The 26,979-nt window shown below is 46.4% G+C and overlaps 2 protein-coding genes across 2 annotated transcripts in view; both read left to right on the top strand.

Moving 5' to 3' along the window:
- The window catches only part of PEX7 (peroxisomal biogenesis factor 7), a 47,428-nt gene extending 43,361 nt beyond the window's left edge, over nucleotides 1–4,067 (top strand). The window contains exon 10 of the mRNA XM_059832315.1: nucleotides 1,409–4,067. Within this exon, the coding sequence (XP_059688298.1) occupies nucleotides 1,409–1,477 (69 nt within the window). The 3' untranslated portion in view covers nucleotides 1,478–4,067. The remainder of the gene's footprint in view (nucleotides 1–1,408) is intronic.
- Nucleotides 4,068–10,653: 6,586 nt separating this feature from the next.
- On the top strand, nucleotides 10,654–13,167 carry SLC35D3 (solute carrier family 35 member D3). The gene is made up of 2 exons (XM_059835819.1): nucleotides 10,654–11,089; nucleotides 12,338–13,167. Exons 1-2 carry the CDS (start codon nucleotides 10,654–10,656, stop codon nucleotides 13,165–13,167), a joined length of 1,266 nt encoding a protein of 421 aa, XP_059691802.1.
- The last annotated feature ends 13,812 nt before the right edge of the window (nucleotides 13,168–26,979 follow it).

Below are 26,979 nucleotides of genomic sequence, written 5' to 3'. Positions count from 1 at the left end.
GCTGCACAGGAGAACTTGATACACTGTTATTTGCTTTAGCTTTTATTTTCCTTTGTTTGTTGGTCATGTTTTCATCTTTAATGTGCTATCATTAAGTCAATGAGTTGGGCAAATTAACACAAGTGATCCTTTTCAAACTCCCTTTTAATATCCCCTGTTTATTTTTAGTGTTGCTAGATTAAATGGTTCTGTAACTATATTTGTTCAGAGGCTACTTCAAGGATGCTAAATTACATTGATAACAGGTGGGAATTCCCATGGGATTTTTTCCAAATGTTATCTCTGTTTCCTGTTTATGAAAGTAGAAAGTGTCGCCTATAGAAATACAGATATTGATCCAGAGCTTTGGAGAATATTAAAAAAACCTGTGTTTTAGGTGATTGCCAGTTTCTACATAGCATTTAGTGGAGAACTCAAATTTTCTTTTCGGTATGATTTGGGGGACTGCAATGCAGCAGAGCATTATATTACACAAAGCCCTATTATGTGGTGTGAATAGACAGACATGTTGTCAAGAGATTTTTTGATCCATTTAGATTTATATGGAAAGCACTTCAAATAACTAAGTAGAACCAGCTAAGGAAGCAATAAAAATGAGTAATAGTGCAGTATAGTAAACACAAAATGGGCTAATTATAGTCTGAAATCAAATATTGAAGTTGGATTTCCAAATTTTTAGTGTGCAGCTGTTCATTCTGGCTCTAGAATGGAACAGGAATTGCAGTCTGCAGCAGAAGGAAGCTTGTTGTGCAGAGGATCCAATACTGTATCCTTTATGATCCCAATTGGAAAGGACATTGTAAAGATAATGCAAAATGGATTCAGCCAGATTTACTGGCATATATTTGTGGGGCTAATCAGCTTTTTCTCTTTAGCTCTCCTTTTTTTTTTTTCCCTGCGTCATTTTGGTCAACAACTTCTTTGTTTTTCCATTCCTCAGCTCTCCATTAGGAAAATGTCTACAACAATTTACCATACCTGCAAGTATAAGAAAGTTGTTCAGATTTGATCATGAAGTGTTTAGATACCATGGTAAAAGGGTCCTGAGGCCCTGTAAAGAGAAGAAACACCACAAGGTCTGGACTTCTGTGTGTCCTTCCTTCGTTTCATTCTCAGTTACATTCTTTAGCGTATTTGGAACAATCAGTTGAAACCCAAAGGTTTCCCTGCTTTCCTCATGGGGAGTATGAAAAATAGGAGATTATTAATTTTCATGCATCTCAGTAAAGTTAAGGCAAAGTTTTAAAAACGAAAACCAACTGCATTATTATATAATTTTGAAGCATTGTAAATCAGAGTGTCAACCAGCATTAACTCCACAATATGCATGAATTTCTTCTAAGTTCCTTCTGTTTTTCGTAAAAATGACACTTACGAAGGATCTAAATAGATTTTGTTTGCTTTGTAGGTGGTGGACTGTGCTTGGGACGAACTAGTTAAGATCTATACTCCGTCATGTCTGGCAGTTCCTGCCTAGAGAAAAAGTGAAGAAGACCTGACACACCAGGAAACTTTCTCTCTTCCCCCACAACCAGACTTGTGCTAAAATGTCAACTGTGTCACTAATTTTAGTGTCTCTTTTTAAGTAAAACTCTCCTTGAACGGAGTGTTGTGCACTTAAGCATGTGGAGATTTTAGGGCTTGGTTTACTGTACAGGTAGTACTTGAGCCAGCAAAACGTTGAACAGCTACTGCATGGCTGAAGAGTGGACATAGCTGATACAAGCTGGCATCTTTAGAGTAGAATCATCAACACAATTCTGTGAACTGTCTGGCTAATGATGAGAGCAGAGGCCTGAATCTTCTTGATCCTTATAAAGTAACTGGCAGTGTATTTTGAAAAAAGTCACTGTAGAAAAATAAAAAAAAAAAAACGTGGCTTTTCACTGTAAAGTACTGTAATGTCAGCTGAGGTTTGTATCACTCGGATGCATTTATATTTATGTTTTGCTGTGACTCACGTTGCATTATTTTCTTGTGCAATATGACAAATACTCTTGATAGACAGTAAATGTCATAGTTTATAGCCAGCTGATTTGTTTGACCTTTTTGATTGCCGCTTCACAAAGATGGTAGAGATTATTTTCATACATTTTTTTCCCGTTAGATCTCCTTGAGTAAAACAGTTGATGAAGTCATGCAGAAAGATACTGTGATGAGAAACACTTTGGAAAAAATTAAATATATACAACAGTAATGGATCACAGTCTTTGAGATTTAGAGATAGGACAACCATCTCTTCTATTAGACTTGTCTTCTGTTTTCACTTAGAAAGTTCTTCCAAGAGATAGAAGAGGAATGTGGCCATATATTCAGTGTTTCTGGACCTCTGACAGCCTGGCCAACGTGAGAGCTGATGTCCAGATCAGTGGAACCTACATATATGCAGATTAACTGCATGACATAAGCATGGCAGATCCAGTCTGGCCAAGCTATTACATTTACAAAAATATGCCCAACATCTTACAGGTATGTTGAGTACTTTGCATGCCCACTTTGACTTCTCAGCCCACATATTGGTATTTTCATCTGAGTTTTTCTGGGGCAATTAGAGATGTTCAGTTTTTATCCTTCTCCAGTCTCCTTTCAGGATCCAACTCTGATACTCCTGCAGTTCTCATTGGTATATGTTAGGCTTCTCTTCTGGTTTCCTGCTAGCCTTTTTTTTTTAACCTTCTTAAAGCTGTTTCCCTTCTGCTGTTACCCCATTTCAACAGTCTTTACCATCAAAAGACCCTTTGCAGATTGGGTCTTTGCAGATCTTTGGTCAGGTTTTCATAGTCTCCTGTTAATGAATGCTGCACACTTCTGGGTTGTGCCACTCATATTAAGCAATAGCAGACACTGCCAGATCTGCTGGATGCTTTGAAGAAATGAGAGGAAGAATTCAGCAGAGGTAAGGCCTGCAAGTTGCAAGGAAAGAATGATTGTGCTATCTTGGAGAAAGAGCCAGGGAACTAGCAGGTAGCCACAGGGAGATACACATATATTGATTTGGTGTTAGGGCAAGACGGAAAGAAACCCTCTTCTACAACATGAGAATTGGATTCCGATAGGATCTTACATTTTTCTGGGTCAGTGCAAACTGACCCCAGAATGCCATCTTCTCGAGCTGAATTAATAACAAAAAGTAGCTTTTCTTTTTTTCTGACACTGTGTTGCACCAAATTCCAAATGTTTACTGCACTTTAATTCTGTGTGCTGAGGAATAATGCAACAATAAAGCTGTGCTGCGTACAGCTTTCAGCAATACCATGGGCCATAAAATCTAATTTTAGGCATTAAAACTGATTATTTCAACCTCAATAGTTACTCCACTCTTCTGCTTTATCTCCCTTTTCTGCTTAGACTACAAGTTACTTGCCTGAGTGAGTGGAACATTTTGGTCGTGGGTATGTATTTTATATGTGTGTTTCTGGGGGCAGGGAAGGAGGGAGAATATTCCAGAATGCTGCCATAGCCTATTGGTTGGAAGGACAAATTTAGAAAACCTAGCATAGAGGGGGGAAAAAAAAAAGGAATTCTGAACATGCACACTTGACACGTGGATTAAACCTTCTCGTAACTGCCTTCTCTCCCCTCATGTCCTGGTTAACTTCAGTGCTGAGGGTTGCTGGGTCCAGATTTAATTCTCTTGAAAAATTGAGCACATCCAGAAGATGCACATAGTAAATAAAAACTGTGGCCTTTAATCTTCCTGCATGATCTTTGAATGGAGAGAATGTGCTGTAACATTTCTGCACTGTAACAGAAAAAACAGTCTGGCAATAGTTGTTGCTGATTCTTAATTCTCAGGGAATGTTTGCTATAATCGTTTTAAAGAAATACTTTTTATTTTATGACAATAATACTAGCTTCTAATCTTTTTTTTGTTTACTGAAACAGACCTTTAATGATAACAATCTTAAAGATGTAATGTGTTCTACTTTTAAACTTGCTACTGTGGAAGATTTTGTTTTATGGGAGCCCATAGATTTCTCCTTGGTTCAAGAAACTTACTGATTAATCATGTTCTAAAGGAGTGGATTTGCTGTTCTACAATGCTATTAAATTAATTGCACACAGTATTTTTTGGCTACACTCTTGTATTCACTTCCCCAACTAAGAAACATCGATCAAAAAGTAAATGCAGTGAAAGATACTGAGAGTATCTTATAAGTAAAGAGTATCGTAATCACCGTTTATGTCTTGTATGAATACTGGGTGATGGTTGCGTTTTTCCTCTGTACTTTTAGAGACCATACTTTATGCAACTTTGCCTAGCTGTACGTCCCATCAGGTCTGCATTTTGATAAAGGAAAGCTCTTTTAAATGGTTCTTCGTGCCTGCTTGTGCAGACTACATGTCAGTGATGAAGCGATCTCTTTCTTCTAGCCAAGTACAGTGCTGTATTGGGTTTGCGTGGCAGCGCTTTGGTAGTAGGGGGGGGCTACAGGGGTGGCTTCTGCGAGAAGCTGCTAGAAGCTTCTCCTATGTCCAACAGAGCCAATGCCAGCCGACTCCAAGACGGATCTGCCACTGGCTAAGGCTGAGCTAATCAGCAACAGTGGTAGCGCCTCTGTGATAACATATTTAAGAAGGGGGAAAAAAACCGGGAAGCGGCAGCCGGAGAAGAGAGGAGTGAGAATATGTGAGAGAAACAACTCTGCAGACACCAAGGTCAGTGAAGAAGGAGGGGGAGGAGAGGCTCCAGGCGCCGGAGCAGAGATTCCCCTGCAGCCCCTGGTGAAGACCATGGTGAGGCAGGTTGTCCCCCTGCAGCCCATGGAGGTCCACGGTGGAGCAGATATCCACCTGCAGCCCGTGGAGGACCCCACGCTGGAGCAGGTGGATGCCTGAAGGAGGCTGTGATCCTGTGGGAAGCCCACGCTGGAGCAGGCTCCTGGCAGAACCTGTGGAGCCGTGGAGAGAGGAGCCCACGCTGGAGCAGGTTTGCTGGCAGGACTTGCGATCCCGAGGGGGACCCACGCTGGAGCAGTCTGTTCCTGAAGGACTGAACCCCGTGGAATGCACCCATGCTGGAGCAGTTCGTGAAGAACTGCAGCCCGTGGGAAGAACCCACGTTGGAGAAGTTCGTGGAGAACTGTCTCCTGTGGGAGGGACCCCACGCTGGAGCAGGGGAAGAGCGTGAGGAGGAAGGAGCGGCAGAAACGTGTGATGAACTGACCGCAACCCCCATTCCCCGTCCCCCTGCGCCGCTCGGGGGGGGAAGAGGTTCAGGAGTGAAGTTGAGCCCGGGAAGAAGGGAGGGGTGGGGGGAAGGTGTTGGGTTTTTTTTAAGATTTGGTTTTACTTCTCATTATACTACTCTGATTTTGATTAGTAATAAATTAAACTAATTTCCCCAAGTCAAGTCTATTTTGCCCATGATGGTAATTGGTGAGTGATCTCCCTATGTCCTTATCTCGACCTACGAGCCTTTTCTTCATATTTTCTCTCTCCTGTCCAGCTGAGGAAGGGGAGTGAGTGAGCAGCTGTGTGGTGATTAGTCCGGCTGGGCTTAAACCACGACAAGTGCTGGCCTCAAATTTTGCTGCATAGGCATGGGGGTACTAAGCCTTTCAGTAGTACTGCTCAGTTTTGGATGTGCTCAGGGTCATGTGATGCGGAATGGATACAGCTCTGCACAACGCTTTCCCTATATACCTCATGGTTGCATTAGACTCTAATTAAAGCATACTGTCCATTAAACATTTTATATAGATCTTCACCATTTTCATCCAAGAAACCATTTTAAAAAATGATGCCCTTAGGAATTTGACACCAATGTGCTCCCCATGTTTTTTTTTCTCTCACCCATGTCATTGTACCTCGGTGAAATGCAGCACTGAGCATAATTTGCATCAAAGGATTAGAGTTACGGCATCATAATCATCTCATTACTGTAAAGAACCACAGAGCTATTCATTACTATGATCTGTGCCCCACTGATAGGTCAAAATTTTGTAACCGACTCAGCTTAGGAACTGAGCACCCACTGCTGTCTCTGGACACAAGAACAGCTAGTGTGAGGGAAGTACCTTCACTGCAGTGTTACCTCAAATGATGTCTCTCTGTTGCTTTATCCAATTCTTTCCCAGCGAAGTGCAGGAGATCCTCTTTTCTGAGTGTGGTGTGGTGGAGAGGCAGTGGGAGACTAGTACTGGGCCTGGCCTGAATCCATCTTGAGAAAGGGCTGGTTTGGCAAGGGACAGCCCTTTCCCCTCTGCCCCACCTTGCTGTGTATAGACAAGACTAAAATTAGGAGCACCGTGAGAGATCACATAGAATCACAGAATCATTAAGGTTGGAAAAGACCTTTAAGATCATCAAGTCCAACCATCAACTCACCACCACCATCCCCACTAAACCATGTCCCAAAGTGCCATGTCTACGCGTTTTTTGAATGCCTCCAGTGATGGTGGCTCCACCACCTCCCTGGGCAGCTTATTCCAATGCTTGACCACTCTCTCAGTAAAGAAATTTTTCCTAATATCCAGCCTAACCTTCCCCTGGCACAATTTGAGGCCATTTCCTCTCGTTCTGTCACTAGTTACATGGGAGAAGAGATGTTGCAAGACAACACCTTGGCCTTGCAACACAGGTGAGTTCCAAGAGATAGGATATGGTACTTGGCACACGGACGCTTGAGTTCCCAAATTTAGTCTTAGCGTGGCCTCACCTCGAGTACTGTGCGCAGTTCTGGGCCCCACTATTTAAGAAGGACGTGAAGGTCCTTGAACATGTCCTGAAGAGAACAACAAAGCTGGTGAAAGGGCTGGAAGGAATGTCCCGTGAGGAGCGGCGAAGGACTTTGGGCTAGTCTAGTTTGGAGAAAAGGAGGCTGAGGGGCAACCTCATTGCTCTCTGCAGCTCCCTGAGGAGGGGAAGTGAAGAGGGAGGTGCTGAGCTCTTCTCCCCGGGATCCAGTGACAGGATGTGTGGGAATGGTTCAAAGCTGCACCAGGGGAGGTTTAGACTGGACATGAGGAAGCACTTCTTTACCGAGAGGGTGGTCAAACACTGGAACAGGCCTCCTACAGAGGTGGTCGATGCCCCAAGCCTGTCAGTGTTTAAGAAGCATTTAGACAATGCCCTTAATAACATGCTTTAACTTTTGGTCAGCCCTGAAGCAGTCAGGCAGTTGGACTAGATGATTGTTGCAGCCCCTTCTAACTGAAATAGTCTAGTCTGTTCAAATTTTTATCTTTCCGATACACCTGGTTTTCTGTTTCAATCAGGGAAGTATTTAGCCCCCAATGCAGAATTGCAGCCTCATCCTCTGCAACGTCAGAGACTCTCTCTCTAGTGATAATTTCACTGGTGAGGGGACAAAGTTGTTTCTTCCAGAGGTTACACTTAGGTGGAGTCCCAATTACTACATTATTTCCGGAAAGCATGATTACATTTTTTTCTATCTGCACTTATTTGGCAGAAGGAGCTTTTTTTCCTCCCATGTGCAAACACTGTCACAGTGATCCACACGTTCCTTTAAATTGTGCTGCCTGTTGGCTTGGGATGAGTCCAAATGGAGGCTGATGTAAATGCATTGGCACAGTTCTTCAGTGGGTTTTGAAGCCACACTTGGTCTCCAGTAAGTTCAAATGAGAGTTTCAACCTTTATATGCCTTAATATTTCAGGCCACATACCTGCGAGTTTACATTTCATGCTGCAGCACAGCTGCTGAAGTGGGTGAAGGCCCCCGAGGTGGAGCGTCCCTTGACACCAGGGAGGTGACCACAACTGACATGTCATTTTGCCTGAAAACTTCTGGGTTTCGGTCCATGCTTTCTTCCCACCCTGAGTTAGCAAAGATTAAACTTCCAAGTATCCTGGTTGCACCCATGGCTTTTGTGACTGAGGTAACCCGAGAAATTCAGATAGGTGTTACTCTCACCTTTTAAAAGGAGGCATACACACAGAGTCCCGGGGTTTTTTTCCCCGTGTTTTAATATTTCCATCAGTGGAGTTTTTAATCAATCGAAATTTAAGTACTCAAATATTATTAAAACTAAAGATTTGCATGTAAAAAGAAGATGAAAATACACCTGCCTTGGTAAGAACCAGAGAGAGAACAAAATGGAAAATAAACTGTCGTGGAAAATAATTAGGGAACACTTAAAGTCAAAAGGGAAAAATCCAATTTAAAATTATAGGTATCAGGAGAATCCTCCCATCGATTCTGTAAAGATGAAGAAGAGAGGAGATGAAAGAGGAAAAGAGGCTGCAGTTTTGAGTCAGGTGAGTATTACAGTGGTCCTCACAAAGTCAGTCTTGTTCTTGCATTAATGTCAGGCTCTGTAATGGGAATGGGGAAAGGAAGGAAGGTGAGAAACTGCCAGGCAAGAAAGAGGGAGTGAGAACAGTAGCTTGATAAAAAATGAATAAATTGAAGATTGAAAAATAAAAAGCAGGCCAGCTGGAGACAGCCTCTGGTGAGAAAGAGTATTTATCCAGGAACACATGTCAAAAAGTAGAAGGAAGCACTGCTATGTCTGCCTCAGTGACAGGCAGGGTTGACAGCAGCTGTTGGCCCCCTGGACAAGCACGGCTGATGGCATTGAAGGGCAAGGTGGACTTGCACTCAGCTCCCGGCTTCTGGAAGCAGACTGCAGGTTAGACTTCCAAACATCGCTGCTGTCTCTATCCACATGTTTACCCCAAAGGCTGAAAAAAAGAAGTTCCTTTGCTTTTTGCTTAGAGAGTATTATTTCTCTTGTGGGTTACCCCTGTTTAATTTCAGCGGTACCCACCGTTTCCTTTCCCTCATTACCAATTTTCATCTTCACACACTCATACCTTAATGTGTACCTCTGTACCTTGCCCTGCCTCCTTTCCCTACCTGTACCAGCTCCTCTGCTAGCTGTAACCCAGGAAATTTCAAACACATCCCCTTTGGCGCAACTAATCCCCGTGACCACCGAGAGCCCCTTGCTGCACCCAGCAATAATCCTGGGCACACACGGCTTCTCTTGGTTCAGACGAAGAGCCCAGCGCTGTGGGTCCGGTGTGTTTTTCCTGCCGCTCCTCCATACTAGCGTGGTCATTTTGTGCACACTCGCTCGCCTGGCAGTCCTAATGCCTGCCCTGCTCTTGTTGAGAGCTGTTGGCATCAGCACCCCCTTCCTGCGATTGCTACCAGTCTCACCTGAACACTGAGCTGTACAAGAGTTTCCAGTGTAATGACTGGGAAGAAGTATAGCTGGCTTTGGAAGCTGGGTATGTCTAGTGAGGTCTATGAACGGAACTGAGCCTGAAATGTAACATTTTTGTGCAGAAATCTCTCAGAAAATAGTTGTCCCTTTTTGACACTGCTGAAATGCATGCTGTGCTTGTGCTAAAGTTCGTACAAGCCCACCAGACCTGGCAATCCTTGTCAGGATCTGGTCCACTCTTTTTATGGTAAGTCTTCCAAAAACAAGCTTCGGGTGTCAAGTGTGCCATTTTCCCCCCAGCTGGTTCTTTCTAATACTGTTCCTGTGGAGAGGGGAAAGGCTGGTTTTGTTCAAAATAAAGAATAACTTTGCTAATCTCATATTGATGGGTGACAGGTAGTCAGTCTTCCTGCTAATCGGGGAGAGCTAGCATGTACGATGTTACAAGGCAGCTCCGAATAAAAGGACAGTTTTTCCTTCCCTTACATTGCCTGACACTGCAGGAGACTGTCCGAGAGAACTGCCTTTGCTTTTCCTTAGAGTCGAGGTGATCTATTGCAGCCTCCTGTTAAAACCGTCATCTGACAAGTCGCGAGAAGGGATTAGCTTATTTAAACTTCACCAGGCTTTAAAACATCACTTTGGAAGACTCGGTGTGGTTAGCAATTTTCAGCGACTTTTCAAGGAAAGTCCCCCTGCTAGACACAGGTTCTCCCTGCTTTCTTAGCAGCGGTTCCCGTCTCCCCGCAGTTCCCCGCCCGAGAAGGGGTCCCTTCGCCGAGCCCAGGGGGGCTGTAGGCGGGATGCTGCCGGCAGGCTCCATGCATGCTTCTTCCTGGGGGGCCGTACGCTTTTGGGGAGAGAGAAGCGGTACTGTCCTGCTTGTGCACGCATAGCGGGGTTTGCACTGACCTCCCCGCTCCGGCAGACGTGGGGTTTCCTGCGGGTCTCCCACGTTATTTTCGGGCCGGTCGCGCTCCGCCGCGATGCTGCGGGCGCCCCACGTTTGTCCCCCCGGCTGAAAGCGCGGCGGTGCGCGCTGCCACCGCCCGCCCCTCCTGCGCCCGGTCGGGTTTGGGAGCGCTTGCGGGCGGCGGGGGGGGGGGGGGGGGGGGGGGGGCTTCCCACCCCCGCTGAGCCGGGCCCTGCTCCGGGGGACGCCGCAGGGCGAAGCTGGAGGGACACCGGGGGCGGCGGCGGCGGCATGGGGGGGGACACGGAAAGCGGCGGAGACACTTTGGGGACGGCGGGGGGACACATCGGGGACGGCGGCGGGGAGGGTGCAGGAGGGGCGGGAGCGCGGGGAGGAGGGGGCACACGTCGGGGGCGGCGCGGGGGGGACACGTCGGGGGCGGCGGCCGCCCTGCCGGGAGCGCGTCCTGCCTCCGCCCGCCCCCTGCCTCCGCCCGTCCCCGTCCCCCCCCGCCGCCGCCGCCGCCGCCGCGGCGGGTGGCCGGGCAGGTGGCCGGGCGGGCGGCAGTGCCGCGGGCCCCGGCGGCGGGGCCGGGCGCGGGCAGGATGGGCCGCTGGCGGGGCCGGGCGCGGGGCGTCGCGGTGGCGGTGGCACACGGGCTGTGCTCGGGCTCGCTGAACATCCTGCTGAAGTTCCTGCTGGCCCGCTACCACTTCGCCTTCCTGACGCTGCTGCAGTGCCTCAGCAGCGCGGCGGCGGCGCTGGGGCTGGAGGCGCTGCGGCGGCGGGGGCTGGCGGCGCTGCCGCCCTTCGGGCCCCGCCTGGCGCGCCCCTTCGCCGCCGTGGCCGCCCTGGCCACGCTGCAGTCCACCCTCACCCTCTGGTCGCTGCGCGGCCTCAGCCTCCCCATGTACGTCGTCTTCAAGCGCTGCCTGCCCCTCGTCACCCTCCTCACCGGCGCCCTGGTGCTCCGCGACGGCATGCCCTCGCCCGGCGTCCTGGTCGCCGTCCTCATCACCACCTGCGGCGCCGCGCTGGCCGGTGAGTGCGACCGCGACCGCACCGGAGGGTCGGCACGGGCCGGGGCGGGCGGGCGGCCGCGCCGCGGGGCGCCCCGACGGCGGCGCCGCCTCTGCACCGGCACCCCCGCCGCTCCGGCTAGGCTTCGCGGCGGGACGGGGCGGGCAGCGGCAGCCCGCGGGAAAGGTGCGAGGATACGGGGGGCGTGCAACCCCGGGGGGCAGCTGCAACCCCGCTGTGGCAGGCGCAGCCTTACGGGGGTAGGTGCGACCTTGCGGGCGTGGATGCAGCCCCGCTGTGCCGGGTACACTCTTACAGGGCTCAGTGCAACCTCACGGAGGTAGGTGCATCCTCATGGGGGGTCGGCGCAGCCCTGTAGGCTCCCTTTAGGTGTAAACCTACGGGAGTAGGTGCAGCCTTATGAGAGTAGATGCAACCTTATTGTAACCCTGTTGGGGAAGGTGCAACCCCATAGAGGGAGATGTGGTCTTATGGGGGATGGGTGCGACCTTGCAGGGGTAGATGTCATCTTCTGGGGGCAAATGCAACCCCATGGGGGCAACTGCAGCCCTGCTGGGCTGAGTGCAGTCTTACAGGTGTAGGTGCAACCTTTGGGGTCAGCTGCAGCCCTATGGGGCCAGGCGCCCTACCTGTGTTGATTTCCAGCTGAGGTGTAGGTGGGGTGGGAGGCAGAGCTGGCTCTGTGTGGCCCCGCAACACTCCTGGGTTGGGGGCTGCCGCAGGGAACAGCACATACACGGTGAGTAGCTTCATCTGCAAAGAAGCCCGATTGGGGGCTCAGCAGGGAGGGTCTTGCTGTGAGGGCCCCACACAGCTTGGCCTTGCTGGGGGGAGCAGGAGGGCAGAAGGACGGCCGGGGGGCTGGAGCCTGGCCAGCCGGAGCTGCCATGTGCCCGCACTGGCAAGAGGATGCCCAGCGTTGTGGGGTGTGTGTATGATTTCAGCTGCAAATCTCCTGTAGTGTCTTCACAAAAGGGAGAACGCAATCTGACTTTGGCTGCAGGATTTAGGGGGAGAGCTGATGACATTCAATAGGTTTGCAGCACACACGCACAAAAAAAAAAAAAAAGATTTATCTGTTGGGAGGTTAAGTGCATCCAGCCTTGGGAAAAGGAGGACAAATCTTAGGAGTTATGGAAAGGGCACTGGTGCCTGTTTCCTAAATATGTCCCCCAGCCCAAAACGGTGCTCTCTTTCTGCCTCACATGCAAAAGCCGTGCTTGTTCTTTTCTGTGACTCTCCCGACAGGAGCTGGTGACCTGACCGGGGATGCTATGGGCTATGTGACAGGTGTGCTGGCCGTGCTGATACATGCTGCCTACCTGGTGCTCATTCAGAAGACCAGTGTAGATAGTGAATACGGACCCCTGACAGCTCAGTACGCCATCGCTGTTTCAGCCACCCCTTTTCTCATCATCTGCTCCTTTGCCAGCATGGATTCCATCAACGTCTGGTCATTCCCAGGGTGGAAGGACCCTGCCATGGTATGCATCTTTGTCGCTTGCGTCCTGATTAGCTGTGCCATGAACTTTACCACCCTTCATTGCACTTACATTAACTCGGCCGTGACCACCAGCTTCGTAGGGGTGGTGAAGAGCATAGCAACCATCACGGTGGGCATGGTGGCATTCAATGATGTGGAGCCCACAAAGTTATTTATAGCTGGTGTTGTGGTCAACACCTTGGGGTCTGTCATTTACTGTGTGGCCAAGTACATTGAGACCAGACGGCAGAGCAATTACGAGGACTTGGAGAAAGAAGCTAGAGAAGACGAGGGGAAAAGGCAGGCTGGGGACCAAGCACTGCTTGCAATGGAGGTGATTTCCCAGGAGAAGGGGGCTGAGGAAGCAGCAGCAGAAGGATCAGCCACGGGGGACAGCCGGAGCGGAGAGGAAGAGAAGGACAGCACTGAGAAACCTGCCAAGGGACCAGCGCTCCAGGGGAAAGCCACCAGCACACAAGAAGTGAACAGGAGCTTGCTGAAGGATGCCTATCTTGGCGTATGGAGGTTGGTGAGGGGTGCAAATTATATAAAGAAGGATTATTTGATAGAAAATGAAGAGCTACCAAACCCTTAAAAAGCAGGTTTGAAAACCTATTGCTTGAGGACAGACACCTGGTTCTCTGTACAGGGGGAAAAGCAGAGCATACATTTCCACATCAGTGCTGACAAATCCAAATCATATAGGATGACTTTACCTCATTGTCAAAAAGCAAAAGGTTAGAGTTTGCTCATGGTCTGGGCTTGCTTTCAGCTGCTTTCAGTACATCAGTTTAGAGCCACCACAGCCAAAGGTGCTGAGTCCTCTGCTGTGGATACAGAGTTGGGTAACGGCAAGTCACGGGGCACTTGCCCAGCAGCCTGGGCCATGGGGGACACCAGTACCATTAAGTTAGTCGGCAGTGCCGGTGACACGGCGGCGGCGGCCTGTAGCTTAGCTTGTGCCTGGAGCCTTGTGATTTTAGCACCATTCGGAGGCTCTGTCAATGTGCTTCCGTATCTGTATCCATCCAATTATAGGTACTCAATATAAATATATTCCTGCAATATATAAGCTCCTATTAACTGTACTTTTATGTGCTCCTCTGTGTCAATGCAATTGCGACAGAGCTAGAGGTTGTGCCACTTCAATTATATTGGTGTAAAATCACCCTCTTAACTGAAGAATTGGAACTCTCCCTGATTTTATGGCCAGGCTGGGCCTTGGACCTGGTTTACATTGGGTGGTTTGTGTCTTCAGTAGAAATACGTTTGTCTTGTGGTGGTGTACATGAGAGCAGAACCAAATACGAACTTTGGAGAAGCGGTGGTCAGCAAAAGAAGGATGCTTTTCTATGAGCTTTAACTACATGTAGCATTGGAAATATTAGTTTGACCCAAATAAAAGGGATTGGAAATGTTGGACTGTATTGATTTGATTTGGGAGGGCTATAAAAAAATAGGGAGACAGCATGTGCCTTGTGCTATCCCCTCCTTGTACCCTAAAGCTGGGTGAATCAGAGCCTGGCCTGGAACCTCGGTGTCCTCTCCATCTCCCTCTCTCAGAAGTGCGGGCTGATAGGAGAACGGGGGACACCACCTCTGCCGGGGTTCCCAGGACAGTTTTGCTGTATCCTGGCCACTTGTTGGGACATGGCTTTGTGCGTATCAGCCCTCGCTGTCCCCGCGCTGCGGTGTCCAGTGGAATAAGGCGCAGGCAGGCGGGCGGGCAGGAGCTGCAGCATGCTTTGGCAGATCGCACGGCCGAGCGCTCGCGGGCCAGGATGCTTGGTGCACTCGGCATCGAGATGGCCGTGGCTTTGGTGGAAGCTGCTGCCCTGTGCTTAGACTGTCCCCGCTGCAGGGGCTGCGAGGGGCAGCGCTGCCAATCCACCCTGACCCTTCCAGCGCTCCTGTGGGAAGTGGGAAGCAGGCTCTCCAGCGGGGCCTCTACTGAACATGCTAATGTTTTGTACCACATGCATTTAACGGGAAAGACTGGGGAAACAAGCATTTGAGCATTTCTTAGCCTGGGCATACCCTTTCAGTAGGTGGGGGTCCTTGGGTCAAACCTTTGCTCAGAACTAGGCAGAGAAGAGATTTGACTGAGTCTTCCTCATCCCAAAAGGCTGCACTGGCCATGGGGCCGTCTTCACCACAGGCTGAAACAAGTTGTTATCATCTCCTGAAAAAATGAACCAAGTTGTTTATTGTTGTTGTTGTTTATTGTTATTATTTATTAAGTCACTGAACTGAAAATCAATTATTCCCACAGCCCTAATTAAGCAGTGCCTAGCCCAATGCCTTCTCAAGCCAAGCAGGCAGCATTAGCCTGACAGCGCGTTCAGCACTGAAATCCAGAATGAGCAATTTACCCAACAGGGTATATTTGCAAAACTGATCTCTGGGGGAGCTTTAGGTTCTTGTCAATAAATGCAGGCAGAAACATCGGAAGCGACAGTATGTTTTTTGAGTGAGTGCAGAAGTTGGTTGACCTGGCATCACCCATGAATTTTGAAAGATGTTCAGGCTAAAAGCCTGTAGCTGCTGAGCTGGGGGACGGGGCATGGAGATCCATACATCACATGTTATGTATAGCTTGTCAGTGTGGAGAGATACCGGCTATATGCTGAAATACGTTTACTTTCTGCTCAAGCTCCATACAGCATCTTTTGCAATAAAAGCACTATTTATTGTTTATAGACTAATGTAATAGGGGTTTTGTTAGTTTTTCAAATGCATCCTAGACTAAAGAAGTTTGTGCCTATGACTTATAGTTGCTGTATTACTGAACTCATTACGATATTGAACTGCATTGTAATTGTACAGATGGCTGAAGAGAAACCCACGTTTCTGATCTGTCCTCACTGTGCTCAGTGTTTTCTGTCCACAAGAAATGGGGATCTTTTTACCACCTGGATGCCAGTCTTAGATCCGTAGCGTACACTCCGTGTCTGGCACATGCTGTAGAAAGCTCTCCCCCTGGACTCTCATTGCAGGACTTCTTCCTGGGGGAGCTCAATGTTTTTCTGCTTACTGTTGTGAAGTATTAGTAGAAACTTGTGGAAATTCGAACAGTTTTGACTGTTAAAAAAGCTGCTGTTACACTGTTGTACATTTGCATGTATAGTCAAAATGTGATTATATTGTATTCTGTTTATACCTGTAAATTCCCTAAATTAAAACGGGAATTTGGCAAATGCAATCCACTTTTTCAGTAACAGAGACTGTCGCACAATAAAATAAAAATACTGCCTCGTGCTGAGGTATTTTAATAGCATCAGTGGAAGACTGCAGAATGAGATGTGGGAATAAAATGCACTGCTTTCCAAAAGCCTTCTGGTTTTCTTATTGTTACTACTCCAGGGTGCTCATTTTTGGTTCATTTATGGTTATTCTTGTGCCTTTATACTGTCCAAGTTTCCTCCGCATGTGACTGCACACTATAAATACTGTCATGGACAGAGGGACTGAGGACAGACAAAAGAACACAGGAATCTGAAGTGGCTGAGTCCTCTGTAAAGCTTGCAGTTTCTGTGGTTCTCAGCAGTGATTTTTTTGGTTACATATTTAAGATGATTTAGTGTCACTAGTGTAACTGCTGTAACTTTAGAATAAATAAAAATAAGAGGATGCTCATTATTAATAGTTATATTATAAAATCATTGCATTATTAAAGGACTTAATATTGATTTTATTTTACAATGTTAAGTATTTGTATTACCAGCTGTGTCACATGGTAGCCCTAAGAGATGACTTAAGTGTTATTTTTTACCTGTTTGCTTCGGATGAAAGGTACGTAACTTGCCTGTGGCTGAAACTGGGTTGTGCCAGACATTGGGGCTGGTGATTACTGCAGAATACATCTTAGAGCTCCACACAATTGTGCCTGCAGGGTGGTTTAGAGAAAGAAACTGTCCTTGTTCCAGGACAATGAATGAACCTGATGCACAATGACTGCTTTGAGAATAAACATTAATTTCAGTGTCAACACATCATCGAGTAACACCTGCTCTAGCACTACTATATACGCACGCACATGCACATGCACCCACACAAATACACGTGCAACAGGAAAATGAAAGCCAGACTGGCTATCTTTTCTAAAACACATTCTTTTCTCAAAGAAATTAAAGAGAGGCCAGAGTATTTGGAGGCAGGGACAGTTAAAATTTCTAAGGATAAGTAAAAATTCACATACATCACTGGCAAACCAATCCTGCATTTACTATCACTTCCAGAAGGAAAATGAACAGCAACCTACAAAAAAACAGGTGAGAGTGAAAGAAATTTTGCGGTTTATTAAGCAACACTCCATAGCCCTGTGTATGTCTGGGGATAGTTTATTGCCAGTGCTTAACAGCCTCCTGTAATTTGATTATGTCTGTTTGCTGCAGGCAAAGGCTTCAGTAGGCAGAAAGGTGCAAGCCCTTCAGCTCTGGGCTCTAAATTAACAGTTGAACATTTTGCTGCTTGTCGTGGTTAAGGTTTAACACCACAGATTCCCGTCTCCTTGCCCTCTCTGCCTGTGTCCCGTATAATTTCACCTATCGCTTTGAGGTTTATTCCGTGTTTTTTTTAACCTGAAGCCTCTAAGTGCAGTGCAGGCAATCAGCTCTGCCTCTCAATTAGCTGCTATATTCATGCTTCATCAGCTTGTTGGAGGTCATCAGGAAGCTTTTCACTTCAACCTCGCTCCTGTTGGGAATTGATGAGCGTGCACATGCCCTCCTTTCTCTTCCCTTGTTCCTGTTGTATTTCCTGTATCTTGTTTCCAGTGTCCAGCCTGAAAAGCTCTGCCGGTGGCAGAGGACTTGCCACAGAGGCTTCTGCCATATTACTATTTTTTTCCTTTTTCTAGAAGGGCAGGGAGGGGATGGACCAGCGGGGTCTTGTATGTCCAGATTGCTTCTTGCTACCTTTGTGCGTGTTTCTGCACACCAGCTCCCTGCTTACCAACTCCCTATATAGCTCAGCCATGGCTGCGTACCAGCTTCTTGTGGATCTGGGCCAGGGCTCCGTACCAGTATCCTGCAGAGCTGGGCTGTGCGCAGGATAGACGCAGGATTAAGGGCCCTCATTCTGCCAGCCAGCCAGTACCCAAATCTCCCGGTCATGCACTCCAGTGTGGATATTATACACGTAAAACCAGAAGGAGATTTTTTCACAGTAAGACCATTTTGAGTAATAAAGTGTAAACCTGAAAAGGGGTTGCCATCATTATTGCTGTTGAGCCAGGCTCATTTTTATTACAGGTGGAGACTAAGAGAGCCAGTCACACTTTAATGCTAGACATTGTGTTTGAATAGGAGAGAGACCGTGCGTGAGATGAAAGCCCGGGTAGAGAGCATGAAAACACTCCTCAAAGAGGTATGGGATTGGGTTTAGGATGGATGGGGAAAATATGAGTTACAGATTAGGACTGATGGGGAAAATGTGAGTGCAGAAAAGCAAAATGTTTCAGTTCGTATCCCTCTCGTACACCCGCATCCCTGGGGAGCTGGAAGCCAGCCCCTGCACCAAATTTCAGTTTGTCACTGTTCTTACACGGAAAGAAATAGTGACAGCATCAGAAACCCAGGACCAAACAGTGCAGTGAATCTGCAGTGAATGCACTTGAATTTGGGGCCCTGGAAGAGTGGTACACATGAAGGAGAGAGGCAGAGTGGGGGATGGATGGGGGAGGATGGGTGGATCTACTCTTTGTGGTCCTGTGATTTTTTTTTTTACTGGACAGACGTAAGGAATTCCGCTCTGGGCACATTAATTTTGTTGATAAGTTTGTCCTTTATCAAATAAAAGCAATGTCAGTTCTGTTCTCAAAATTACACCTTTTTTTTTTTTTTTATTAGGTGCTATTGATTTTGTTCCTGACAAAACAAGACAGATTTCAACAATTTTTTAACAGAATTCAGGATTTCTCTGAAAAAGAGCTATAACTGCTAAGGTCACAGACTGTTTCTTATCTGACATGTGAGGGAGTCAAATGAGAGAGAATAATGAGCTGGAACTGGTCATGATAGTAAACCAGTCAGGTTTACCAGCTGCTGTAAATATTGAGTATCATCAATAAATAAAAACAGCTACAGGGTGCTGTGTATATCACCATTAACTCCTTGCATCTTGAATTGGCTTAATTCTCTTGAGTGAATTTTTGGTCTTCAGAGTATCTCTGCAAATCTGTCCTTATGGTATGTCCAATTCCAAACCATGTACGCTTGGTTAAAATGTAAAATACCGATTTTCCCTTCTGATTATCACACCACTAGCCGACCCGGGCTCTGAAGAGGAGAGAGGTTCCCTCTGTCAATGTGTCTTCTTGAGTGAGTGAACATTCAGTGGCACAGAAAAGGTCTAACAACATACGTTATTACAAACATAAGAAAAGTGGTTAAATAAGTCCTTATCACATTCTTACAGAAAAAAAATTGCATTTCCTCAAGCATAGTGGCTGACAGGCCACTGGTCTGAATATTCGTTGAACAGCAGAAGGCTGATGCACACACGACACACCACAACTGACAGTGCACAGTCACACAATTTTGGTCCTGGGATTTACAATATTTTCTAAACCAAAAGAGGCTAGGTTGTGTTTGCCTAGCATCATGGAAGAAATTGCTTAACTTAGGAAAGCTGGGGTGCAGGTCTCTGTGAAGAGCTCCTCTCCAAAGAAGCATCACTGCCAAGCCCACAGCGTATTTCAAGGATTCCTGAGACAGGGTTGGACTTCCAAAATTGCTCAACTGTTTTTTTGGTTTTGTGGTTTTTTTTTTTTAATTGATAGCAGTTAAGCATGAGCAGAATGGTTTGTAATATCTGGTCATGTCCTGGGGTGCCTTCTGAGTGCTGAACTCTTCTGAACCACTTGACTGTTGCAGTGGCTTGATCAAACCAGGGCTAATCATGCTGCATCCAGCTCTGCCATCCAACATAACCAGCACAATTTCTTTTTCCGTTTGGAGGATCTACTTAACTGTGATTAAGTATACTTGTATACTCGTAAAGGTCTTTTATAGAATCAGCTGCTCCAAGTATTCAATGCTACAGTTCAGGAAGGATACTAAGCTACAGCTAGCTACTGAAGAGCAGTCTTGGCTTCATGTGTATGTATCACATGAAACTTCTTCCCTCGGGTTTATCATGTTTTCCTTTAAGATGTGGAAGATGAAAAAGACAGCCAGAACTGACTTTTTAACAGAAGATTTTGCAGGAGGAGTTTGGGTTATTTGCTATCCAAGCTTTAAACTTTCCCCAGCTTTATCTACTTCAGTGCCTATCCTCAAAACTAGCACATTTTGGTCTTGACTGAGCTTTGGTGTTGATTTGGCACCATTCATTTTTATTCTCTTTCTGCAAAACTTTACCTCTGCCTGTTCCCCTGTGACTGGTCAGGTAGGGCAGAACGTGGTCCCCAGCCTGGCATGCACCCCGTGAGTCCTCTTCAGGGTAATCAAAGTGGCAGCCAGCAGACAAAAAGCATCAGAACCCACTCTCCCAGGCAGAGGCACGGACACGCTGTTCTGTGATTGAGCTTCATTACTGATTTATACTGATTTATACTCATCATGAACAAGCACAGTGAGTAAGGCCTTCAAAGCCAAGGAGGCTTCACTGCATCCCTGCATTTAAAGCATTGGTTGAAACCGGGGGTTATTTCTTGATGGGGCTCCTCTTGGTGCGTTATATAGATCCAACATCCTGGCACATAAATTGGCGAGCTTTGAAGACTCGGGCAATGTAGAGCAGTCACTGCAACACCTTCCTGGTTGCCATCACGGATCCTCTCATTCAGTAGTCCTCACCTTTGTACCAAAACATTTAAGCATATGTTTATTTTGTGCCTTGACTGAGCCTTCATTCAGTAGAACACAAAACTCAATGAAAGCATTTTGCTGCATTAGGCGCTCAGTAGTGGCTGGTGTTTCAGCTCCCCAACCCCAGGAGAGGGTTAGAAGTGGGATTTGGGATTACCACCAAGCAGAGGTCTGTGCTTCAGGAGCTGACGCTAACAATTCCAGCAATGCAAAGTCAAAGAAACACCCCCTCCGCCCCAAATCTATTTACTCATATTGCTGTGGCAGGACAACCAATGGCAAAAGCACCTGCTGCAGGAGAAGGGAGTTTTTGCCGGCTCAGCGTGTGCCATTGGGTTGGGTGGCACAGCCATGCCACCGGGGAAGGGCCACAAGCCACTGGGGCAGTGCTGGTACCCTCGAACAAGCACAGCTGTAACTGCAGAGGCTTCAGAGAGCAGCTCTTTGCCACTAATGCTGTATGGGTGAGTGTTCTCCTGTGGGGTTAGGGGTTTGCTCCTTTCCCAAAGCACCTGAGAGGGAGCTGGCACGCGGCAGCTCTCCCAGCCCCTTTCCCGCGCAGGGTAACAGGTCAGCTCGGGTGTTCAGTGGCATCGTGGTGAGGGAGGGGAGTGGTACAAATTTTACCTGTGCAATCCAGGCAGTCTATTACTGGAGCAGAAACGGCTCCTTTATTACTTTTTTCCCCAGTCACAGCTCCCTTTATATTTCTGAAAGGAAAAATGCAAATCCGCTAATAGGTTTTTTAGAAGAAAAGATTTATTTAAGAAGCAAGTTTCTGCTGGCTGAGCTTGCAAAATAAGTCAATGTATGGAATGGATTAGGTTGTTGGCTGCCTTATTTTCATTGCCTTCGAAGTGGCTGGGAAAACGAAGATGTAAAAGTAAGGACTGTAATAAAGAATGAGTTCTGTAAAGTGGCTTTGCTACAGCAAACCTTCAAACCCATTTGAAAACGTCAGGGACTTAGCATTATTCTTGAGTTGACTTGACAAACAAAATCTGGCATCTTTAGAGTTGAGCCTTAGGATAAAAAATGCCATAAATTCAATCTCCTGCAAGATAAGGAGTAGCCAGCTGATTCCCAGGGCGCAGGCAGCACTGATATGCCCCTGCTATCAGTGCGCTCTGCTGCGATGGGCTATCTAATTTAGGTAAGTGCATTTCCAGCATTAGGGCGCGTGAAGTCTGACTATGGGTGGCTGCCAGTAGAGACACAGAAGATCAGTTTTGCAGATTCACCCAGAAAACTGCTCTCATTTTAACTAAAATCCTAAGCCTGAGTAATAATACAGGAGTATTATAAGCTATCAACAAAAGGAGGAAAGCCAAAGGAAGGCAAAAAACTAGAGTCCCAGAGACACATTTCCAAAGGTTTACAGTGCTGTTGCTCTGCAACTGTCAGTCAGAATAATGAATAAACATTTCAGTACTAACGAGATGGACGTAGATAATTTGGATTATTTTAAATCCAGCATCACTATCTGATCCAAATGTAGATGCAGGGAGCCCATGAGGTGCTTCAGCAGGAGCTACCTGGGTCTGAGCCACCAGCACCCCAGCGCACCACAGCACTTTTAGGAGCCCACAGCTGTCTGGAGCAGCCCCCGTCCATAGCACGCAGGGACCTGGGAGGCTGTAAATAAATACAGCTGCTGCCTCCTTCTGTCCAAGGATGCCTTTGTGTATCCAGCCAAAATTTAAAACTTCACAATCATTTCTGGTTGGTGGTCCTGTTTGCTGCCCTTTTTCTTCAGGGACAAATCTCTTCACACCCACATATTTTCTGTGACAGTGCCTAAACTGGCATTCACATTGCAGTATTGCCAGAAAAAAAAGCAAGCCAGAAGTGTTGATTTTTTTTGGACCACAGCTTTCAGGCTAATTTAGTCATCTTTGTTTCTGCTAACTTGCTTTCTTAAAGACTTGTGAGAATTTGGGTGAACTGCTCTATTCTCTTTTCGTCTGTTTGATATGTGAGATAAAGATTAGATGACCCACTGAAGCTAGCATTTTTCTTACACCAGTTGTGACAGGAGTTGCTGTGTTCCAGGACTGGTGTGTACATTTAAATAAAGTCCATTAGACGTGGACTATAGCCAGGTCTTTCATTGCTGGGCTCTTTTCAACTGTGAACAGAATTGCACTCCCTCTGAAATTGTGCTGTCACTTGCTTTTGCAAGAGGAGGCATGAGTATTTGGGGGTTTCAACCATTGATTTGTACTGTGGGTTAATTCTGTAGATTTGGTGAGATCAATGTGCTTCAAAAACAGTAAAGAGCCTGTTCTCTTCTGCTACACTGGCACGGTCCCATAATGCCAATGAAATTGATTGGGAAGAAGTTGGCTCAGGACAATAGGTCCTCATGAGTTATAAGCATCTCTCATGGTTAGGAAACAATGCACATAAAGCTGCAGAGATCTCTGCTGTGGCAGCAGAAAGGAGCGTAAAAAAGCTCCTGTGAGGGCAGTGTGTTTTGGTATACCTGTCACAGGGGCTGCTGAGGTGTTGCTCAGGATTTTTGCCTTGTTACAAATTCCCATGTTGTGGAGCAGTTTCCTGTGGGAATCGTTGTCTACTTGCATTTAGGGATGTTGAATGGAGACCTTTTTACTGACTATTATTTCTCTAAGCGCTACACAGTTTGCTGTCATTTTGTCATTAGTTAAGGTTTTCACCCTACTCCCTGTGTCCAACCACAAACTCTTTCTGGGAGATACTTGCCTCCTGAGCTCAGATGCAGTCTACAAGTTGTAGATCTGCTACTTGGCAAAATTCAGAGGGAGGAATGTCTGATGCAGGAAATGGGGAGTGGATGAACTCAGTGAGGGCTAAAAAATTCCTCCATCAATGGCAGATCCACTTGAGGCGATAACTGCTCTTCTCCTCCTTCCAACTGCTCATTGAAGGGCTCCTCATCTCAGTTGCAGGCTTCCTTGTAGCTGGTCCTGAACAAACAGTGTATGGGGCTGGGGGACAGAAACCGTCACTGCATGGTGGGCAGAGAAAAACTGTAACTTTAAAAAAAATATAAATTTCTTAAGTTTTAAATTTTTTTTTATTAAATATTTACTAAAATGAGCAAATGCTTACGCACTAAAATTAGCTTCCCTATTTGTACTGCAGCTATGTGTAGACATCATGATGTATCTCTACTGTGCTAGGTATGTCAATTCACTACCCTGTGAATTCCTGGACAGTGTTAGACACTGGTAGAAGCAACAGGAGCATTAGACCCTGAGATGCCACCAACCCTGAACTGCTCAGCTTCCCACATTACCTGACACACCATCTAGGTACACATTTAACTGTTCTGTCTGTTGCCACTCCTGCATGGTGATCAACAACAAATAAAACACACATGGCTAAAAGGATGCAGAAAGGAGCTGTCCTGCATTGACAGGAGGAAGCTGATGATCGCATTTCGGTAACCCTAGAAATGTTTGTGATTCAGAAATTACAGAAATCTAAGAATCCTGTTAGACCTTAGATGAGTAAAGCCGTTCTGCATTAGCAACCAGCAAGCTCAGCAGACCATGGGTAGCGTGGTTTTGTACAACAGCATTTGCTTCAGTTATCCAAATGGTCCTTTGGGTGACTGCACGTAGCTGTTAACTCCATCTGAAACAGCAAGGGGCTAAAAACACTAAATAATGCAATCCATAGACTGACTTTAAGGGCTTCTTCTTTTACTTGTCTGATCCCTGCTAAGAATGTCCAGTGGTACAGAACCGTTCCTTGGTTGAATTAATTCTGACCTGGTGGTTCAGTACCTTCAAAGTGAAGAATAGGACATGGGAAAGCTAACAGACTAAAGGCAGAGCATTAATATTGGCGTTAATTGGAATTAATTGGCTTTAAGTAGGAGCATCTCAAATTAAAATGATTTAGTTGAAGATCTGAAATGGTTAATCTTTAGTTTAGCCAAAAGTTACATTCTTCTATTCTTTACGGTTCTGCTGCATTTCACATTGTCAAATCTTGGGCCTGTCTTGCACCGTTGGCCCTTCTGGCCATATCTACACTGCAAGCAGTGCAGAGTGATTGTGTCCATGTTATATTCAGTGCCATCAAGGGCAGACTGGCCTTGTCAACATTTGGCCCTGAGTTTTCTTTGGGTTTCATTGCCTTCAGGCATAACCATCATTTTCATTGTGGCTTTTTTTCAAGTAGAATTAGCTGATGTAACGTGAGGACTGTGCTGTAGCTCTGGGTTCAAAAGAAATGGAAATGCCCTTCACACAGGAGGCAGTAGACTGCTGGCACTTGCTGCCAAAGGATGTAGTGGAAATTAAAAGTTTACTTTACAACATAGATACATGGAAGAGAACTCCACAGAGGGTTAATGAATATAGAAAACCACATATAGATCAGGAATTCCTTTGAGATGGAAATATGTTGAGTCTGGGAGAGTATTCAGAGGATGTACCATGCACAGCCTCTTGTTCTCATCCCGGGCACCTGCTTATGGTGCTGCTGAGGACAGGATACCAGGGAAGACGGACCTTCAGTTTGATGCAGTATGGTCATTTGTATGTTTTCTCTAATGCCTTCTCTAGGAAGAAAACCTGTAAAAGTTTCCTCAAAATATTCTCCATCTTCAAAGGTCTTAGAAAACTTGTCCTTCAGCAATTTACTTACTCCCTTCTGCCCCCGATCCTTATTTTAACAACTGTGCTTACCTACTGTTAATTTCTCTGTTGCATTCTCTGGCTTGGTTTTTACCCTCTGCTGTGCCAAACAGTGATTCAGCATGGTTAGAAGGAAAGAAAGATCCTTGCAAAGGTCATTAAAAGGTGAAAAAGTTCACCAGCACTGACTGCTTTTGAGTGTATGCCCTGCTGGAATCCCTCACCTCCTCAGCTATTAAACACCACAGTAATCACAAACAGACATACAATATTAAAAATTATAATGGGCAGTGCCCACTTACACCATGTTCCTAAGAGAATACCCTGTAAGTGAAAGATGTACCTGCTCCAACCCCCTCAAGGAGCTACTAGACAATCCCCAGTTTACAAGCAGAACATGGAGCTGTGTCAATAGATTGTCATCAAAACGTCCATTTTACTACTCCCACCTATCATGTCTGCAAAACACTTAACTGGAATGGGGCTGGTGACTTGCTGTGCAACACTGAGCAGTGGCTTGCAGCTGTAGGAGGTAATGGTCTTATACGCTTCCCCTTTGTTGTATCCACCATTTGCTTTCTGCTCCCACATCCTTTGCAGGCACCAGGTCTTTGCATTGCAGGATGGAAGAGATGTGCTAGGGCTTCAGGGTACTTTGTAACACAAAGAATACTCAAAAGTTGCTCAAAATAATGATCTGGATGATGGATCTAGCTGGATCCTACATGTGGCAGCAGACGACAGTTTTAAACCAGCGAAATCCTATAGCAAATTTTACATACATGAGCGTTTAATGACATTATACCCCAGAGCCAGATGCCTCCAATACTCTGTAAGTCCCTACACCCAGACTTTTGAAGGCCTAAAGTCAACAGAGAAGAACCTCGATCTAGCCAGGCTTAAGGCTGTACTAAATCAAAACTTCCTTCACTGTCCTTCTGCTCTGGTTTTCCCTAGTGATGAGCCTACACTTGACTCAAGGATGGTTTGGTCTCCAGTAAGACACACACAGCCCAGTACCAATCTACAAGTACTTCCTTTTCAGAAATTTCCCAGCTGGTGAGGCCTGTTTGTTGACCCAGCAGCAGAAAACATGTACGTGTCATGGGCTGCAGATGAATGTTCAGGCGTCAAATTTATGCTGTGTGTGTTCATCCCAGAAGTATGTGATCCAGATGAGCAACGGCCGTGTGTGTGTGCAGAAGGTAAGTGGAGGCATGGCTGTAGATTGAAAGATAGTCCTGCGCTCCGCAGTCAACCATAGCTGACTGAAATCTTCAACTGCATCTCTAAAACAATCCCAAGAGTGTAATAGTAAAATGCTTCCATTGATTTTTATATTTAACATTTTAATTTGAAGACTAACACTTGATCTGATTTGAAATGACTGGATTCAATGGCTGGAAGATCTATTAAAGCACTAAAAGCTGAACACATGCAGGGCTGAACTTTCCAGAGGCACAAAACAAAACAATGGTACAAAGACATGCGGCCATGGATGGCAAAAACTGATTTTAATTGTTCTTCCCCCTGTGGAGCTCTCCACCCCTACATTAAAGTGACCAGCCCCTCCCAGGGGCCAAAGGTATGTATATAGGCTGAGTAGATGAGATGCAGGCTTTCCTGAGCTACATGTAGCCAATACGGCTGCAACAAGCAGGACAGGGGCAGTCATGTGTTGCATCTAAGGCTCGGAGCTCACCAGTTGTCTCCTGTGCCTCGGAGAGAGCTGAAACAGTCACAGTCACCATGGTAATTTTCTAACTGCTGCAGCAAGGAGACCAGAGCCCACTCAAGAACACGCCAACACATGCTCCTTTGGTGCAGGACTGTAGGTTGTATCAGCAGCTGAGTAGGTACCTGTTCCCCCTGGGACTCTTTGTTCTGGTCCCTTTCCTGGAGCCAAGGATCTCAGCTGGTTCAGCTGCTCATCTTTCCATGTCTGCCCAAATTAGATACGCTACT

This window comes from Gavia stellata, chromosome 2, assembly GCF_030936135.1.
Source record: "Gavia stellata isolate bGavSte3 chromosome 2, bGavSte3.hap2, whole genome shotgun sequence".
NCBI lineage: Eukaryota > Metazoa > Chordata > Aves > Gaviiformes > Gaviidae > Gavia > Gavia stellata.
The sequence above is the reverse complement of the archived record's forward strand: the minus strand, read 5'-3'. Positions and strand labels throughout refer to the sequence as shown.

Excerpts from the sequence above, each read along its gene's own strand:
- SLC35D3 (XM_059835819.1), top strand. The coding sequence starts at position 10,654 with ATGGGCCGCTGGCGGGGCCGGGCGCGGGGCGTCGCGGTGGCGGTGGCA. Across the intron at positions 11,090-12,337 it reads CTGCGGCGCCGCGCTGGCCG|GAGCTGGTGACCTGACCGGG; the intron begins GTGAGTGCGACC and ends CTCTCCCGACAG.